The 20349-nt window shown below is 39.2% G+C and overlaps 4 protein-coding genes across 9 annotated transcripts in view; 3 read left to right on the plus strand and 1 right to left on the minus strand.

Moving 5' to 3' along the window:
* LOC124223129 (endonuclease III-like protein 1) overlaps nucleotides 1-20349 on the minus strand; it is a 38751-nt gene that overhangs the window by 2028 nt on the left and 16374 nt on the right. The window lies entirely within an intron of this gene.
* Nucleotides 190-8717, plus strand: LOC124223124 (putative inorganic phosphate cotransporter). Of its 2 annotated transcripts, none has more exons than XM_046634850.2 (3): nucleotides 190-563; nucleotides 5850-6076; nucleotides 6597-8717. In XM_046634850.2, exons 1-3 carry the CDS (start codon nucleotides 539-541, stop codon nucleotides 7848-7850), a joined length of 1506 nt encoding a protein of 501 aa, XP_046490806.1. In that variant the 5' UTR covers nucleotides 190-538; the 3' UTR covers nucleotides 7851-8717. The 2 variants fall into 2 exon arrangements, with proteins under 2 accessions (XP_046490806.1, XP_046490807.1); XM_046634851.2 differs by lacking the exon at nucleotides 190-563 and adding an exon at nucleotides 5536-5714.
* On the plus strand, nucleotides 9861-14560 carry LOC124223122 (putative inorganic phosphate cotransporter). Of its 3 annotated transcripts, XR_006884204.2 has the most exons (6): nucleotides 9861-9988; nucleotides 10595-10818; nucleotides 11309-11819; nucleotides 12277-13021; nucleotides 13120-13238; nucleotides 13515-14560. XR_006884204.2 is itself a non-coding variant. In XM_046634845.2 (5 exons), exons 1-4 carry the CDS (start codon nucleotides 9913-9915, stop codon nucleotides 13002-13004), a joined length of 1539 nt encoding a protein of 512 aa, XP_046490801.1. In that variant the 5' UTR covers nucleotides 9861-9912; the 3' UTR covers nucleotides 13005-13021; nucleotides 13515-14560. The 3 variants fall into 3 exon arrangements, 2 of the variants coding, with proteins under 2 accessions (XP_046490801.1, XP_046490803.1); XM_046634845.2 differs by lacking the exon at nucleotides 13120-13238; XM_046634847.2 differs by lacking the exons at nucleotides 9861-9988; nucleotides 13120-13238 and adding an exon at nucleotides 10350-10449.
* LOC124223126 (putative inorganic phosphate cotransporter) lies at nucleotides 15070-19685 on the plus strand. 2 transcript variants are annotated; one of them, XM_046634853.2, is made up of 5 exons: nucleotides 15070-15217; nucleotides 16779-16967; nucleotides 17040-17260; nucleotides 17479-17989; nucleotides 18660-19685. In XM_046634853.2, the coding sequence occupies exons 2-5, from the start codon at nucleotides 16943-16945 to the stop codon at nucleotides 19385-19387; spliced, it is 1485 nt and encodes a 494-aa protein (XP_046490809.1). In that variant the 5' UTR covers nucleotides 15070-15217; nucleotides 16779-16942; the 3' UTR covers nucleotides 19388-19685. The 2 variants fall into 2 exon arrangements, with proteins under 2 accessions (XP_046490809.1, XP_046490810.1); XM_046634854.2 differs by lacking the exon at nucleotides 15070-15217 and having other exon boundaries at nucleotides 16712-16967.

The following is a 20349-nucleotide window of genomic DNA, read 5'->3' on the forward strand; positions in this document are numbered from 1 at the left end:
ATCTATTTTCACTGGACTATCAACGCCGGTGCGACGGTGTTGCGACTTTTTACGTCTCGTCGTACAGAGCCACGCGCATCGTAACATGCTGTGAGTAATAACTCAGGTACCACTCGAACGGCATGGGCATAATGCTACACATGTGCACATACACGTGTGTGTATGAACCCAGGTTTTAAGGCTGTCTCAGTTCGTTTGACATCTCATTCGGAATCGCAACAGCGTTCGAGTGATGAGCTGATCAATAGTCGTCCCCGTTATCATTTATTTGTTTCTGTTTAGTTTTTCGATTTACTACATAAAACATTCTTATAATTTCATGAGTGAAAATTTATAAATTACATGTGTTTTGTGACGGAATTAATTTTACATTTCTCTTATTCGTATCTCGCGAGTGTGAATGTTTCGTTTTTCTCATTCAATTCGCATGATTTTCAACTTTCAATTCTACTTTTAGAGTAAAATTTAAATTATGCGGTGCTGGATTATTTAATCGATCTAAGACACATAATTCGACAGTCACGTGAATATCCCGAAGATGTTTCACACGTGGAAAACTTATTGTAAGTAAAATATTTTCTTACGCCATTATTTAATTGTTCATCTATTTTGAAACCTGTAACTTTTTTTCGCTTCGTATTCTCCCTTCTGTTTGACAACTTTACGTTCGTTGAACTTGAACTGCATTTTTTCGCCATTTCAAACTAATTTCAAGAATCTCAATTGTCATTTTCGTCATCGTTCATACAAATTTTAACAATCTTTATTTCGTCTACCGGCAATTGAATTCCTTACCGTCACTACAAATTTATAATTACATCAAGACCCGATAAACTATGTTGATTTCATCTCGAATTTATTAAAATACTTCGGATATATTAAAAAATTACGAGACGTATAATAATAATAATAATAATACTAATAACAACGGTAGATGTTGAAACACACGAGGATTAATTGTAATTTCTTAAGGTGAAAGTCAAAAAAAAGTAAACAGTATCTGTACAATCGTGCTAATCAATGTCTCGACGAGTGAGTAAATTTAAACACCTGTTACAGAAATTATTATTGCTCGTGCAGGCAGATTTGCCAAGCTTAATTACAGGTTAATTGCAGGTGTATAAATGTATCTTTTAAGCTATACTTTCGACGCTCAGCGAATTGTATACGTTTAAAATCAGGTATATCGTGTTCCAAGAAGCTGTTAAAGCTTTATTGTTTCATTTGACCCGAATTATTATTAATATTTCGCTGAGGTTAATCCTGTTCTTGAAACAAGTAAAACTGCTTCATCTTCTTCTTGACTCACGTTGGTTTAATGATGAAAATAACCTTCATCTTTTTTTTTTTTTTGATAAAGTCACGTTTTGGCATCTGATAAACGATATTTTTACGATCGAGTACAGTAGACATAGTTGAATAGGCAAACAGAATTTTATTGATTAAATTTTTGAAACAGTAAAATTTAAATAAACTAACCATGATTATAGTAATACAATTTCTATCACATTACAAACAATGTGCTATCAATACCACGTGGATTAAACACGCTCAAGTTGCATTGTATAAGCAAAGTACTTGCGGTAAAGATTTTTACGACTTGCATAAATCTTTTTATGTTGAGAAAATTCGTTCTACAACTCGCTCGACCTTCTCAAGTAACTATTCTTTCATTTTGTCCTTTGTGTCGATCGTTCGTTTGACCGCAATTTTTATTTACTAGTTTTATTTTTTTTTTTTTTTTTCCTCTGTGCTAACCAACGAATTATTTTGCATTTTTTGCCTCCAATTAAAGTTCAATGTTTAATATTCTCATTTTTATACTTACGCAGGTACCGATTTTTCTTTTCTTCTTTGCAAAGATTTATCAACGTAACCATTCGTTCGTAGCAATGAATTAATATACCACCATTTGTTTAATTTCATTCGTGTAAAGACAAGTTGACTGGTGAAATATTATTCGTGCGTTGCCTTCCATACAAATTTTTTCTACGTACTAGGTGATGAAGGCGGAAGGCGAAACGGCGTAATTAAGGTTACCTAACGCTGCCAGTCGGCAATTACTATACAACAGACATCAATTCCGTCAGGAAGTCGCGTTACACTTTTTTCTAGCCATCTTTGTGTTTCGTAGACAAAAGCTTTTTATACCGATCGCACTATGTACGAATTTAGGATTATTCCAAAATTTTAATACGGATTGAAAGACGTTTGAAAACGCGTTACACTTTGAAATTAAACATTTGAAAATAATGAAAAGTTAATTGAAGAAAAAAATGTTTGATTGATGATTCATTTTTTAACTCACCTTTTTACCATTGATTCATATCTGAATTATATTTGTCTCAGACTCGCGTTCACCACAGATTAAAATCAGTTCTAAAAATGTTTACTACCAATCATACAGTTACAAAGGTATGCATTCACATTCTTCATTTAATCTTGTTGGCATTCTTAGAACTGATTTGAATATCTGTTGAACGCAAGTCTCGTGCTCGGTATGAACACTTAAAGCCGTTTATTGTAGACTGCAAATACAGGACGTAAAATATGTTCGTACTTGGAATTGAATCTGAACCGCAATAAGCGATGAAACATTAACGCGAATGAATGTTTCATTTATTTTCCAACCAATGAGATAGGATATTCTATTCTTGTCGAATAAGTTCAGATTCTGACTAATTCTCGAATTAGACTCAAATCCTTTCGAATTATTTCAATTCTAATATAACGAAAATTATTTTCTAGTCGTTTAATGATTTTGAAACACAACTTCAGTCAATGGGAATGTGATCGAAATATCTTAAAGAAGCTTCAACATTATTCGATATTATTCTCGTAATATTTGAATTACAATAATTCACTGTTCATCGAGTGAAAATATTGAAATTTCGTGCAAAAGAGACCCATCGAAAATTTATAAAAAACCTCAACTACAACCTCGTTCATTTTTGTTGCGTAGAAAATGTTAAAATTTACCGATCGGCACTCCGTGCAAATGACTGTTCTTTGTTTTTTCTCTTTGTTCTTTCCACAACGTGACGTTTTTCCTTTGTACAATTTGTCGAATGAATCTTATTGTTAGGAATGCCTTTCCCCGTTTAACCTCTGATTCAAAATCACTCTGTTGTTATACAGATTACTAAAATATTATCTTGTGATTAATTCCATCACGCGTGTGTTTTATACAAACAAATCTGTATTATATCATTAAATGCAGACACATTACGAAGAGATAAACTATCACACGTGTTGCACATCCAAAGTTGTACATCCCGGACGAAAGAATTTTCCTGCACCAATTAAAAGGCATCATCTGCTCGTTCTCATAAGTCACTAAACTTCCGGTTGACTAGTTTTTATTTTATTGCCCGTCATTGTGCTTGCAGTTTCAGTGGAGTAGTGAAATTTTCGTATCAACGTTAAGAACATTGTATAACCTATGTATATAAATATGTCGAAGGACGGATAAACGGATGGGCCTCGACTTTGTCTCTGACCCACTAACACTTCCAAATAAATAAAAGAAAAGAAAAGAGAAGAGAAGAGAACAATCCCTAAGAATGATTTAGTGTTGTTAGTAAAGCGAAATGCTTGGTGCTAAGTAGCGGATAACGTGACTGATATACATGGACTCGGATGCTCAAGGAAGCGCACTGATTGTAAATTCGACGTAACAACAAGTCGTACATACGTTTACACTGGAATGACTCACACGGATTGAGTAGGTTTGGCGATAATGATTCTCTGTCACAAACCACCATCATCATCATCATCATCATTATCATTACCATGAGTGATAAAAAATTTCAACTCGCTAGTCAGACATTCCTACTTCACGAGAGTTGATGAGGGTTAATCGCGTTCGCGTGTGAATTACAAACTGTGCGAAAAAAATTTAAAAAAAAAACCAAAACCTCTCCATCTCGATAATTTAATTTACATTAACGTGATGGAATTCAACTCGTTTTATTCTTTTCTCAAATTCGACTCCAATGCGACGAAGCGTTTATGTATGTATGATGTTAATCCACAACCTTTCTCTACTTCGTGATATGCTATGATTTATGAGGTTATTTCGCAACGAGACTACATTGACGAATGGCGAAACTAAGAGAAAGCGACGAACCGTTATGTCTGTTTTTTTTTTTTTTTTTTTTGTTCTCTCTTCTTTTTCTATAAATTCGGTCAAGACTGACAGCGAGTCAAAAGAACTGTAAATCACGATCGAGGTTAAGGGTCCTGAAACTGAACGCAACTGTTCGATGATAAAGATGATCGTTAGGAGGCGGGTAACTGGATAAAATTTGACATTGGCCTTGAAGTTAGGTAAGTTATGAGGCAGTTAACTGGCACTTGGCTGTGTTGTATACCTATGCTTGCGAAATTGACATGTGGCATTTACGGGGGGAATCATACGGCGAGAATTCGACATCGCGACGGTGATAAATCGCGTTGAATATCGTACGTTGCGCAATGTTTCTTCTTTCTTTTTCTTTTTCATTTTTGAAACAAGGCTTCAAGGATGAAATTAGGACTTGGATATTATACTTTCAAGTAACCGGTTACATGTGCGTTCACACCGATTCAGTATCGTATAATCAGACATGTATATTATATATTTCCTCAAATCAGATTGCGAACATTTTAGTCCCGTCTTGCTCTCCAAAATTCAATGCAAACGCGTGTAACGATTATTATACATGATTAGGCGATAAAATGAGAAAAAAAAAATGCTATGCGATTCTACCAGCTCTGAAACTTTACCATGAATTTTTTCTGACTTTTTTATTTTTTTTTTTTTCTGGAATCAATTTCTGTTCACTTATGACTTGAAACCCGACACGTCTTGTCCCGTAATTTAAAAATCTGAAAAAATTCTGAAAGATCTCTAGCGTTGACCGTAAAAATTTTCAAGCTCAAACCCAAAGTGGATCGGGCATTGCTTCTAATCTTTTTTGAGCTTCTTGAAGAAAAAAAATTCACAAATATATAAGGAAGTATCAGTTTAGCAGGTTCAGGATTAAGGTCAGAAGGGTCAAAAAGAAGACGAGGTGACAACGCACTATTTACAATAAAGTAATCGACGTTTAGTGTCTATCACTGACCGCCACCAATCACCCGAACTGCATTGTAGATTACGGACGCGCTTTCGCTGCCAGATAATATGGACGTCGTAGTTTTTCTTATAATTTTCGATCTAAATAGTTTACGTAACTCTAATACAATATTTTAGCCCAGTGATTTTTAATGCAAGTGTTAATGTCAGCAGAAATTAGTCCACCAGCAGGTGAGAGCAGGATTTTTCTATTGCCGCACATGTTTCTCTCGCAATATTTCGTTTTTGTTTTAAATTAGTTACCAACATATTCATAGACCAAATATAGAGATAACGTGCATTCGTATTCATTTGTCTGTATGTCACTGTTATAAAATTCAATACCTCTTCCTGTAGGATCGTGAGAAACTATACCCACTAGCTTTTACCATATTACCCTTTTTTCGATTTTTTTTTTTTATTTTTTATCGTGTTACTAACGAAAATTGATTATTGGAATTTGTCCGCAAACTCTGTGTAAGCAGAGTCGCCTTCCTACTTTTAGCTTTGGGTTGATGACCCCAATACAACGCCTGTCCTGCAGACGAAAGATGACCTTTGGTAACTAATGGAAATGATCTGCATAGTTTTTGGAAGAGATCACTACGTTTTATTGGTACTCATTTGACATTGAACACTTTCGAGAATAAATTCGTTGAACAATATCCGTCCGATATGTTTCGCTCATCAAATTACATCATCATCACAACAAATTCAGTGAGATTAATCGAAGTTCCGTTTCTGTTACCAGTTGCCAACGTGCCACAGCGATGGGTGTTCGCGGTCATGGGATGCCTGGCGGTATCCAACGCATTCTCAATGCGAATTTGCCTGAATCTGGCCATAACCAAGATGGTTTCCAGGGTAAAGACATCGTCGAATTTCACCATTTTAGACGACACTTGTCCAACACCGGAGGGAACGGTGCACTCGAGCTCAAATGGAGATGGGACTTACGATTGGGATGAATACACACAGGTAAGATTCCCGATTACAGTGTTGGTTTCATCCCTCGATTAAGGAATTATTCGATGGACATTTCCAGTCAAAAGTGTGTCTCGGTGAGAATGTTGAACACTTCGCGATGAGATAAAAATCTGACAAGTTTTACAATCCTAACCAAGTTGATGAGATCATTCGTTTCAAACAATTTGTATTCCGTGGTGATGGCGTGTCAATCAACGCGACAGCGAATCAGCGACGTCGAAGTCGCTGTTTGACGTCAGCGGTAAGTAAAGAAAATAAAATTAAACGGTGGTAAAAATGCGTTCAATAGCGATACGTGTTTTCAGTTTAAAGTCTGAAACAGGACTATTTTTAAAATAATGTTGATCGACGCAGCAACTTAATTCGTTTTACAACGTACGAGAGTTCTTATATGTCTTTTATCCATGATGACTAATGGATCATTAGAAAGCGGGAGCAAAATGGGTGCTTTCGTCCTTTCAAACGATATTAATGACAAAGAACTTCATAATGACGGTAAATTACGTTCCAGGGTATCATACTGTCGAGTTTCTTCTGGGGCTACATAATCACTCAAATACCTGGCGGAATACTAGCAGACAAGTTTGGAGGGAAGTACACTCTGGGTATCGGTATTCTATCAACGGCGATTTTCACCATGCTGACACCGCTGGTGGTTGAAACCTTCGGCGCGACTGGGCTGATAGTTCTTCGCGTACTAATGGGTCTGGGTGAAGGAACGACGTTCCCGGCAGCGAACTCGCTCGTAGCTCAATGGGCGCCGCCGGAAGAAAGGTCAAAGATCAGCACGGTGGTGATGTCAGGAATGCAGGTTGGAACGGTGCTGGGAACATCGCTCTCCGGGGTCCTGATCCAGAACTTTTCGATAGGCTGGCCTGTGGTCTTCTATTTCTTCGGAGGCATTGGCGCGCTCTGGTTCCCGGTCTGGGTTGTACTCTGCTACAGCTATCCGGACACTCACCCCTTCATAAGTGACCAAGAGAAAGAGTTCCTCCGCGAAAGGATGAGCGAGCACACCCACAAACAGACCGCGGCGACACCGTGGCGCCGGATCCTCACCTCGGCACCAATGTGGGCGTTGATGATCGGCAAGGTCGGCGAGAATTTCGGGTTTCAAACGATGGTGACCGACCTTCCGAAGTACATGAGCAGCGTCCTCAAGTTCTCGATACAGACGAATGGCTTCCTGTCCGCTCTTCCTCTGCTCGCGATGTGGCTCGGTGGAATCGGCTCGTCCTGGATCGCCGACTGGATGATAAAGAAGGACAAGATTTCAAGGACGAACTTGCGCAAGGTCTGCGCTACGATCGCCGCCGCTGGACCGGCTGGTTTCCTCGTAGGCGCCTCCTACGCCGGGTGTGATCGCACCATCGTCGTCATCCTCTTCACCCTCGGCATGGGTCTGATGGGCTTCATCTACCCGAGCACCATGGTCAACGGTCTTGACCTCAGTCCCAACTACTCGGGTTCCCTGACCGCAATGACAACAACGATTGTCGCCATTGCCGGTATTGCCGCGCCCTACGCTGTCGGCGTTCTCACTCCGAATCAGACGCTAAGCGAATGGAGAACCGTATTCTGGATCACATTCGCCGTCTACTTGGTATCCGTTCTCATCTACGATCTCTGGGCCGATGGGGAGGTCCAGGACTGGAACGACCCGGGACTCGATGAGAAAACCAACAAGGAGGAAGTTCAAAGGCGGAAACAGAACTCTGACATACCGCTTTCAAGAAGACCCGTCCAAAAGGTACATCCGGCTTAGCTGCGGGCCTTCAAGCTGTGCTCCTTACGGCCTCACTGAAACAAATTTTTTTATTTCAAATTGACCCTACTTCAGATCGGGTGAATACATGCGGCAATGAATGAACACGTCTTCAGTCCGGATAGAAACGACGCTATTAACCAGTGCTTACTTTCCCTGGAATGTTTATGTGTTCATTTAATGATCGTGTTTAGTTGATGTAGCCATGGCAAAGGTTCTAAAACGTGATCAAAATGCCTATAAGCTGGGCGTTTAAATTCTCTGCCGGGGAAAAAAGCTGGTACAAAAATAACAATGCAGAATTACAAGTATAAAGAATAAGTACAAGTTGAAAGAATCTTCGATAGCTTAGAATGGTCGTGTTACAGTTGATTTTTCTACTGGCATTGTAAAATTCATTTACATTTGGTTCCTTAGTCGTAGATGCATCATATTTTCAGCTATTTTAAACACTTTGTTTCGTGAGTTTACTATCTTTTAGCGATTATAATTTTTTTTATTACATAGCCAATTTTACGGCAAAGAATATAGTCGAAATGAAGGAAGTTTATTACTGACCGCCAATAGTTTTGATGATTTTACATTTTGATGGAATAAAAAAATCTATTATTATCGACGCTACTACCTCCCGTCTGACTTATATAAGATTCCAATTTGTTAAAGTTGATACTGTGATTTACAAGCCACATGTACGTACCCGCGTATTCGTCAGATGAATCTACTCTGAATCAATTCTCTGGAGAATGGCATTTCTTCTGCATGTAAATAATCTACAATCAATATGATTTTCCCCAAAAAAAAAATAAAAAATTGATTTATTGTGGCGAAAAATTATACTTATATCACAAATAAACTCACTATGAATTTCCGATTGTTTCTGATGGATTACGCAATTCTGAAATAAATTTTTTCATCCTCTGGAAAACTTAATAGCTTTCGCAAAGCGAAATGTAAGAATATTTCTACACGGTATATCGAAACCTAGATTTTGCAATTATTTCGCAATATTTTTTACGTTTGGAATCTAATCCGCGCAGTTTTTACCGATCATCGAACAGTATTACAATTTTATTCCACTTTTTATATTAACTATGTATATTCCTAGGTATGAAGTATTATTTTTACGAATATGTACATTATATAATTATATATAGACGTATGATTTTGTCATTTATTCAGAATTTCCGCCAAATTATATCCCCTTCTCCACCAATCGAAAAATAATTATCTGAACTATTTCAGCATTTTATATGCTATCATTAAAGATTCGTCATTTTATGATATAAGCGAATCTGGATTAGCTAGTTTTAAAAACAAGAAGGAAATAATGAGTAAGTATAAGCAGCATTTGTACAATAGCTCAAGATCCAACACGCTTTTCAGTCAAATAAAAAATTATGGAAATTTTGTCAGTACTAAGTTCAACCGAAGCTTAAACCCGGGACGACGCCCCGATTTCAATTAAATAACCGGTCGATTATGCGTGAGTGATTTTCAGGCCGAAGGATACCACAGCGATGGGTAATAGCTGTTATGGGACGTTTGGGCATCGCGAACTCTTACATAACGAGGACTTGCTTGTCCAAGTAATCAGTGTATTCATTGGGCACGTCACTGTGAACCTAGTAATACAACAGCAGTAATATGCTCCGCAGCAAAAGCAAGTTTTTTTGCTTGGGATGAATGTGAGATTATTTATTCTGGCAACTAAAATAAAACAGAGAACCATTGTCGAAATCGTTCAGTATCGTTCATAGATTTTTTTTCTATCTAACTGGCAGAATAACGCTGGGGCATCATTATTCGAATCATGACCTTTCAGTACTGCGAGTATGGAAAATTAAAAAGAACCGGTTGGGACCGGCTCTGCTTTTAAATAGAAGAGAACTTGGATACTCGGATAATTTTATACCGATACGAGTAAAAAATATATAATTGGTATTCAATTCCCGTCTTTCTTCTACGATAAGTGTTGAGTATATACTCTTAGTTGCGAAATGCTTATTCGGTCAGGAGTTGTGGCAAAGTGTAGTCGAAGCACGAGTGAGTGCTCGGAACCAAGATGATAAGAATCGTAACAAAAGAGAAAGTGGATCTCGAAGTGGATGAACTCAGGTGTCGAACTGTCAGGCGAGAAGGTGAGCGTTTCTGTTGCCGAAAATTTGGTCCTTTTTTCTAGTCGCGTCGATCATGTCACGATCTGTCAGTGTGAAAGCAAATATGAGAATGACTAACGTGCAAAAAGAATACCGAAGCACGTCAAATCACGAGAAAAAGGGAAAAACTTGTTGGAGAATTATTCAAATAAATTCGAACTGGAGTTTATTTATCAAGCCCAATATTGTGAACAGAGTATATAAAAGTGACCGAACGTTCCAAATAAGATAAATCTACAGTAAGGGTTATCAATTTATGTAGATGGTCAACAGTTCGGCAGGCTATCCGTATTTTAATTTGTAGATAGTATGAATCTCCTACTTTAATATTAAGCTGGCGTATAACGGAGTTATGACACGGAATCCTTAACCCGCGGCGTATCCATTCATGTTTATACTCAAACAAATTGTGATAAATTTGCGTCACAAGCCTTCAAAGCTAAGTAAGTCCGAAATCGTTCATCATCTTCTTCGTGAAACAAACTGTGAGAATGTTACTGAGTTGAAATATTGGCTGTGAATTGGATCACCATGTTCCAAACCCTGACTTTAAACGCTCTCAGAAATTCAAGAATGAAATATCGACAGGTGGGAGAATATCGCAACGATGGATATTGGCAGTTATGGGATGTCTGGCAACCGCCAACGCCCTCATGATGAGAGGTTGCCTGTCAGTTGCGATTACGGAGATAGTCACCAAAACTGAAATGTCGAACGATACGAGCTTGGACGACACTTGCCCAGCATCCGAATCCACTTCATCGTCGACATCAAGTACCGGCGGCACTTACGAATGGAGTGAATACATGCAGGTGCGGAATCAATCACTTTTTGTAGTTCTGAGATTAGAAATATTACGCAAACGAGTCCCGGAAGGTCAAGTTCTTGATCGACGTTCCGCCTAAATCTTGAAATAATGTTTCCCTGGCATTCAGTTGGGTTCGAATCGAATATTCAACGGATGTACAGTCAGAAATGGATCTGAAAGTTGAATGAAATTCCCAAGTATTTGGTGATTTCAGACGGAAATTATTTTAAGTACAGCTGCCCTGAAGAGTATAGTTTTTCATCGGTCGATGAATTTCGCGAAGTCTTGTTTATTTCGACACGATAAGATATGCGGCTATATCCGTCTCAAATGATGCAGGTCAGCATAAAAAATCGTTATCGGGCGTGAAAAATTTATTAGGATAATAATATAATATGAAACCAAATCTAAGATGTTCAGTTCGACATAATAAGACTTTATGTGTTTTCACATGATCTGTAAAACACTCACAAAAACGAAAAAACACATTATAGGGAATCGTTCTATCCAGCTTTGCCTGGGGCTACGCGGTAGCTCAAATACCAGGTGCAATGATGGTAGCTAAATTCGGAGGTAAGTGGCCCCTTGGAATCAGTATCTTGACGGCTGGAGTGCTGACGCTGCTGACCCCAACGGCGATCCAGATTTACGACGCCAAGGGTCTGATAGTCCTCCGTGTCCTGATGGGAGTGAGCGGTGGGGTGGTTTTACCTTCGCTCAGCTTCCTCACGGCGCACTGGGCGTCGCCCAATGAGCGATCAAAAATCGGCAACACGATGACTTCCGGAGGGATGTTGGGGACCATAGCCTCAAACGCACTGTCCGGAGTGCTTATAGAAAACTCCTCGATCGGTTGGCCGATCGTGTTTTACTTCTTCGGGGGCTTTTCGATGATTTGGTTTATCGCCTGGAGTGTCCTCTGCTACAGCCGACCCGAGGATCACCCGTTTATAACAGAGAAAGAAAAGAAACACCTCATGGAAACCACGATGCAGAACAGCACTGGTTATAATATTTTTTTTGGTCTCATTGTCAACGTTGAAGTGTAAACAGCTTCATGAAATCACATGACCTCGACTGACTTTGAACCAATCAACTCTAAAAACGTCATTTGCCTTCTTTTGACGTGTCCGCGTCAGTTCACATGATTTCAAGTCAATTCAGGTACATTTAAATGGAGAGAATTTACCTTCTCTTCGAACATCTAAAATGCCTTGAAGTCAATTTAAGTTACTTTTCCACAAATATGACTTGAAGTCATTTGGATTGGCTAAAAGACGTCAGTTGAAATCAGTTAAATAGTTTCAATTCACTCAACATTTTTAAATTCGGTGAGTTCTCTGAATTCATGGAGCGAAATGTGTTTCCGGATAACAAGCTCCTCGGATTCACTCTTGGAAAATGAACTTAATGACTGCATTCTAGAGTCCTTTATATCAAACTCATTATATTTTTACCACAGGGATGAATCAAAGAGAAAATCTGCAGATTCCGTGGCGACGCATAATGTCCTCCCGACCGTTCTGGGCAGTAACGATGGCCAATATAAGCCATGACTGGGGCAGCTTCGTGATGTTGACTAACCTTCCAAAATACTTGAGCAGCGTCCTGAAATATTCCATCCAGTCGAATGGTCTGCTCTCTGCCCTGCCATTCGCAGCCAAGTGGTTAGTGATAAATGCTTCTTCCTGGCTTGCGGACTGGTTGATAAAGGCGGGCAAGCTATCGAGGACAAACACGCGCAAGATCTTTGTCACAATTGGCGGACCCGGAATGGCTTTTTTTTTAATTGGTGCGTCGTACGCCGGATGCAACAGGGAGCTAGTCGTCACACTCTTTGTCTTGGGCATGGGAGTGATGGGCAACTTCTACCCTGGATCCATAGTAAACATTGTTGACTTGAGCCCGAACTATGCAGGAACGTTGATGGGTATTATGAAGACAATGACAGCCCTCACGGGAATAGCGGCTCCCTATGCTATCGGTGTTATCACACCAAACCATACCCTTTCGGAGTGGAGAATCGTCTTCTGGATCACAGTCATCTTATTCTTCACGGCAGCACTAATCTTCGTTATCTGGGGCGACGGTGAAGTTCAGTCATGGAATCATTCGGACAACGTCGATGGAAAACGGACGGAGGTTGCGAACCCAGAACAAGCGGATGAAGAAAACATATCCTTGGGTTGATGAATCCAATAGCTCGGGTAAGTTCTTACGACATCTTGGATCGTATATGGAATAATTTTTTTATTTTCCATTCATCTGCCGATGTGACTTTTTCCATCACATTACCGATTTTCAGTGTTCAGGTATGAGATAACTATAATTCTGAGAATGACAGAAGGACATCCCTACTAAGGATTTCGAGAAAATAGCTTCTGAAAAACGGATGCAAACAAGAAAACTACTTCTTTTAACCTGGTGGGTGAACTATTTCGAGATCTACTCCATCGATTTTGATGAAATTTATCCAACGTATTTTTTATAATATCACCCAGGATGTGGTACAGGATTTTCTTGATTGGATGCCGCGTTCATTTTTCATTAATATTTAGCGCTGAAAATGGTGATAAAAATTCGAGTTTTTTCTACGGCCAACTGACGTTTTGACAAAAAAAAATTTGTAAAATTTTTTCCTGTGCTACACTTCAACTGTTACCTCTTTTTACAAGACAATTTTTTTATTTCATTTTTTAGATAATGCCTCACACAGGAAAACATTGCACCAACGTTAAGGACTTTCAAAGAGGATCTTGCTAATCGCCTCATATCCCCGCAATTTCTTCATTTTTTTCCATTTCTTTTCAATTCTGTTCATAAAACTCTACTGTACTTGTAGAAAATAAATTTTTTTTAAATATCTGATGGCCGCCAAATCAAACCCGTTTGGAGCGGCAAATCGTATTCTGGATCACATTCGTATTGTCCTTCGTCACTACTCTCATCTTCGATATCTGGGGTGAAGGCGATGTTCAGCCCTGGAACGATCTGGACTCCATTGACAGAAAGCAGAAGGAGGTTGAAAACGGAAAACGGAAGGATGGACAAAGGATTTCCTCGAGCTGATAGCTCCGAGTTCCTCGAGGCCTCTAGCCTCGCGATGATTTCACAAGCTGTCGTTGACTTATTTTATAAAACTGTCTGATTTTTTTCTGACCAATTCAGAGCAAGGTTTTCTAAAAACAATATGACTCTCAGGATGTATCAGATATGTGTATTAAGAAATACGATAATAAAATTTTATATCATTTAACGAGAACTTCAAATAAATTACTTCTGCAAAACGAGTGCAATGAAGGAAATTAGTTTAACCCGTTGAGGACACACATCGAAAAAATAACGTTGAGGACACACGGGGTCCAGCGCACCCCACGCAGAAAAACAGTTCTCATTTGTGTTTCACGCTATGTATCGACTTAAAACCGGTGCGAAACTTTAATTTTATTCCATTAGACGGCTGGCGATAGTTCGAGGTCGAAGATTATAAGACATCTGTATATATACACACATATATATTTAATTAATAACCATTATTTATTGCTGAAAAAAAAAAAGTCAATTCATGCATAAATACTTACGTTTACAGAAACAATATAACATCAATCAACGATAAAAAAAAAATTGAATTTTTTTAAGATTTTGCCACAGTACGGCCACACGGGGTCTACAGAACCCCAAAAAAAAAACACGTGCGCACTAATATGTCTCTGCAGGATGACTAATGCCAAAGAGACCTTCGTAACGTGTCAAAACTTGTTGTGGAGACTTCAAACAACAACAGATGGTGCTATATATCTAATTCCTAAGGGTCTTTGTAGATTTAAAATTGCATTGAAATTTGTCTGGGGTCCGTTGGACCCCATGTGTCCTCAACGGGTTAAGAAACTAAAATGTTATCATTTCCAACGCTTATTTTATGTTATGTATTAATAAAAAAATATCCTGATTCAATTAGACGCTATCGAAACATCGCCATTTGTCATCAGCCTAAATTGTAATTACGCCTTTTAATATCAAATCAATGAGGCACCCATTCAACGAAAATAATTTCACATTCAGAATTTTGAATTGCGAATAGCTTTTGACATCATTTTTCACCAAGTCTCACGGTTATAGAATTTAACCTCTTGTCTCACCTACGCGGTAAGGTTCTGCACAGAATGCCATTGAAATAAATTTGCGAATGTCGAATATGTAATGAATTGAGAAATACCTCAGTTAAAAAGTTATAAGTAAGCGAAGTTGTGGGAGAGGGGAGTGCATGGGGAGATGGCCAAGGTCATATGCAACGAGACAGAGATTTATGGCAGGTATCGAGGTCTAAAATTGCGAAGTAAGCGTGTTTGCCGTTACAAGAGCTCCTCGCTGAATATTTAGGAGACCGGGTTACACCTCGTGAGGTAAGGTCATTGTCTGTCAATGTAATACCAAATGTAAGAATCACAGGTGGGAATAAGAGATACCAGAGTACACTTGTCCTCGAAAAGTTATTAGGAGAGGAAAGTAAGATTGTGGTATTTGAAAAAATTAATAGTCAAGTATTTGCATCGTGTGTGTGTTACTGTAGAAAAGTGACTAGGAAAAAATAGGTTCCTAATACGTTACATTTACGAGAAGCTTTATCAAGATATGTTACAATATTTGCATTATACAAGTCCAGTCGTGAATGTATTGGCACGATTCTTTACTTACTTTCTTTGGTTCAAATAAACGTACTTTTGTATGTAGAGAAAATCAATATTTTTGTTTCTATTAGCACATAGGGATCGTGCAGCGTGCGTCTTCATACTGCCGAGATTTGTCGCCAAAGAGCTTACACCAATCAATGATAAAAATCTTTCCTAGAATCGAATATCTTTTGATCATCCAACGATATTTTTTTTGAAAATTCCTCGTTTATGTGTGACACGCAACTGTCCCGAATTGTATTTAATTTTTCAATGTATTAAAATACATTCGTTGTCAGCAGTTTTTCGTAGTTAGTTAATTTTTCTTCATTGAATTCATAAGATGATGATTACTCTAAATATATTTAATGTTAGACGTGGCTTAATATTCTTCACTCAGCGCAATCGTTGCCTGCATCGAATCAAACACGCAGCTAATCCTCAATCAAATTAAAAGTGGCCAACGCAACGTAATCGTCGAAGGAAACATCGCGATTCATAATTAACCTGATCTCAATCCTAATTCGTAATTCTCAAACCTGACCGTAATTCTCCCAATTGTGCAACTTTTTCTCGACACAGTCGCAATTCCGTAAGACGCAGCATAATCGTCGACACCATATTCATCACTCAGCAATAACAAAATCCCCAATCATATCCCGGCAAACGCAACCAAAATCAAAAATCGTACGAAATCAAACGCAATCATAATCGCAATTTCGTAAAACATACGCGGTCCTTATCACCGGTTTTTTCCGGCTATTCCGTAATCCTACTAGTGACTCCACGCTAACAAAGCATGATCACTAATCATTTATGATAACCTATCGAATCGTATTCGCAACCGCATCCGAAATTCACCAACGTAATAACGCAAACGCCACGCCGAACCCTGTCATGTGATTATCCGTGATACTAGCGGGAAAATTGCGAGGCAAAATCTACAGCGCGATCCAGTACAACAGAATTTGTCTGTACGCAATTTGCAAAAGAGATGACTCGACTTAAGACTCGTAACTTTACTCTACATTTTAAGGCATCAGTCAAGTATTGCATCACACCCCCTTGGGGAAGGGAATATCGTCAGTTATCTGGGGGTGTATTTTCGTCATGTGTTTTACTGTAGAAAAAATAACCAGGAAAAAAATGGGTTCCTAACACGTTAAATTTACGAGAAGCTTTATCAAGATATGTGAACCGTTGACAATTGAATAAGTTCTTCGCATTCTAATAGTTAATATCTCGATTAGAAGCACGTGGCTGATAATATATAAGTCAAATTTACAATTCCCAGATAGTAAGACTCTTTAATCACACCGAGTCTTTGGTCTCTGTACGTTTTACCTGTCTGGATGCCCACAACAGAGGTCTCTGACATTTGCATTACCTAATATAACGTTTAAAAAGTGAGTGAATTTACATTCGGTAATTGACTGATTCGTCGGGACAACTGCAAGAATGTTAGTCTGTTGGAAAATTTGCTGTGAGTTGAACGGTCGTCGGCCATGCCCGGCACTAATCGAAAGTCAGTAAGTTACGTATGGCTTATTTTTAGGCGGAAAGTTACAGCAGCGATGGATATTAGCGTTTATGGGATGTTTGGCTGCCATGAATGCCTTTATGATGAGAAGCTGCTTGTCGGTTGCTATCACCGAGATGGTTGCCAAGTCAGATTCATCGAACGATACAAGCTCAGACGATACTTGTCCAGCATTCGAATCAACCTCGTCCAACTCAACTACCGGTGGCACTTACGAATGGAGCGAATATACACAGGTTGGAGAAAATGAATTTTATCTAATCTCATTACCGATAGCGAAATATGAAATAGAACCTCGTATTTCATGGTGTATAATTATAGGATCTCAAGTATACTGACTAAAAACATATCGCAAAACTTGTGGAATTCCTGAGACTTTCATGGGTACAATTACTTCATACGATAAAATATTTTATGAGATTTTAAGAGTTCATTTGAAAAAATCTCATTCCAGGGACTCATTCTGTCCAGCTTTTTCTGGGGCTACATGGTAGCTCAAATACCAGGTGGAATAACAGTGGCTAAATTTGGAGGCAAGTACCCTCTCGGTATTGGCCTTCTCTTGGCCGGAGTGTTGACTCTGTTGACGCCGACGGTTGTTGAAGCATACGGCGCAAAGGGTTTGATAGTCCTCCGTATCCTTATGGGACTGAGTGGCGGAGCCATCTACCCTTCGTTCAGTTTTCTTACAGGTCATTGGGCACCGCCGAACGAGCGATCAAAGATTGGCAACTTGATAATGTCTGGAGCGATGCTGGGTACAATAGTGGCAAACGCGCTGTCTGGAGTGCTCATAGAAAATTCCTCGATAGGTTGGCCGATCGTGTTCTACTTCTTCGGAGGCTTCTCTGTGCTGTGGTTCTGTGCCTGGACTCTCCTCTGTTACAGCCGGCCCGAGATGCATCCGTTCATAACCGATGAAGAGAAAAAATACCTCGAGGAAACCATAAACGAGGTGAACACTGGTAAACTACTTATTAAAACATATCATCGGCATGAATGCAAGTGGCTTCGTGAACTCAAATAATCTAAAGTGACTTCAAGCATATTCGCATAACTTCGTTTGAATTTGATAAATGGTCTTCAACCACTAGAACGACATTGACGACATATTGGGCACATCGATTATTTTCTGATTGGCTCTGACGATTTTCGCGAAATTTGGTACTCAGGGGTTTTCATGGTCGCTGATTACGAATCTGCTCTTAAAATTTAGAAATTCAAAATGGCGGATCCAATATCGCGGTCGCTCATTCAAAATGTGAAATGATTGAGATGAAATCTGGTTCTCAGAGGTTTTGTGCGTCCCAGAATGCAAACTCAACGTTAAAATGAAGAAACTCGAAATAGTGGGTTAAATATGGTGGCTTAAAAATACTTAATTTCTCATGGCGTATCGCGAGTAATCAGTTTTGCATTTTAGTCCACCATATTTTATCAGACAATTTAAATTTTCAAATTTTTAGTGGAGTACGTAACCAGCGACCTCGAAAGGCCTCTAATATCAATTTTCTAATATCAATTTGTACAGTTTAAAGTAAATTCAAGTAGATATTCAATTAGACTTGATTGATTTCAAGAGATGTGTAGTGATTTAATGACAAAATTTTTTTATTTCTAATTTTTTTGCCACAGGAAAGCACGGAAGGAAACAGCCAATTCCATGGCGATGTATACTCTCCTCTCCACCCTTCTGGGCATTGATAGCGGCAAGCCTGAGTCACGACTGGGGCTCCTATGTAATGATAACGAACCTGCCAAAGTACATGAGCAGCGTTCTGAAGTTCTCGGTTCAGTCTAACGGGCTGCTTTCAGCGTTGCCCTTCATGGCCAAGTGGGTAGTGAGCAACGCCTCGTCCTGGCTTGCGGATTGGCTTATAACGGGGAAAAAGATATCGAGAAGGAACGCGCGCAAAACCTTCACCAGCATAGGTGGACTCGGAACGGCGTTCTTCCTGATCGCCGCTTCATACGCCGGATGCAACCGGACGGTGGTCGTGGTTCTCTTCATATTTGGAATGGGAGTGATGGGCAACTTGTTTCCCGGGGTGATGGTGAACAACGTTGACCTGAGCCCGAACCACGCGGAAACCCTGATGGGCATTACGAACACGATAACGTCCCTTGCCAGTATCGCCGCTCCCTACGCAGTCGGCGTTTTAACTCCAAATCAGTTTCTCTCGGAGTGGAGAATCGTCTTCTGGATTACATTCGCGTTGTTCTTTACCACAACTACGATCTTTGACTTCTGGGGTGACGGTGAGGTCCAGCCCTGGAATGACTTGGAATCCATTGATCGGGAGCAGAAAGAGGTTGGAAGTGAAAAACGCAAATATGAAGAGAGGATGTCATCAAGTGAATAGCTTAGGCAAGTTTCACGATTTCCTAGGCTCGTGATCCTCTCTTAATTAAATTGTTTTTCATTTATATCTTCGTGTATACCTATGTATCGAGAAATGTGATGAGAATGTTTTTGTTTTCCCATCACGGTCCAATAGATCGCTTTCGTAAAACAATTACAATTTCAAGAAACAAAAATCTCCATGCTTATTTTATGGGATATGCGACTTAAAATGGAAGTAATCATATAGCAGGCGATATGTTGGTTAGTATGTAAAGCATGAAAACAATGTCAAATAGGTTACCAGAAATTAAAATGACGCTCAGGATTACGCTAATATCTTTCAAACCCCTGTATACATATCTGCAAATGTAAATAAGTAATCGTCCAGCGCAGTTCTTTCATCATGCCGCACATTTCAATCTATTCCTAATGTAAAAAAAAAGATACTAGCAGTGATGTCGTGTTTGGGAATGACAGCCGCATACACGATGCGAATTTCCTTGTCAATCGCCAATACGCAGATGGTTACCGCGGAGAATTCATCAACGAATAGTACCAGTTCAGACGAGACTTGTGCATCTCTGGAATCAACATCGTCGAGCACAAGCACTAGTGGCGTTTACCAGTGGAACGAATACACACAAGTGAAAATTGAAATTCGGATATCGATGTGGTTCACTGAAGTAAGTTTTGTATTTTTAAAAATTGACCATTGAATATTCAAAACCATAAAAAAATTGGATTTCGGTAGCGAAAAACTCGTTTCCTTTATGTATTTAGTACCACGAGGAAAAATATTGCAGAGATGGATCTTAGCTGTGATGAGATGTTTAGCACCACATAACGCGGTGACGATGAGAATTTACTCGTCGATCGCGATAACAGACACGATTGAAACAACAGTGACATCAAACAGTACCAGTTCGAACGAAGTTTGTCCCTCATCAACTGGGTCAACATCCTCGTCACGCACCAGTGGCG

The sequence above is a fragment of the Neodiprion pinetum genome, chromosome 7, assembly GCF_021155775.2.
Source record: "Neodiprion pinetum isolate iyNeoPine1 chromosome 7, iyNeoPine1.2, whole genome shotgun sequence".
Lineage (NCBI taxonomy): Eukaryota > Metazoa > Arthropoda > Insecta > Hymenoptera > Diprionidae > Neodiprion > Neodiprion pinetum.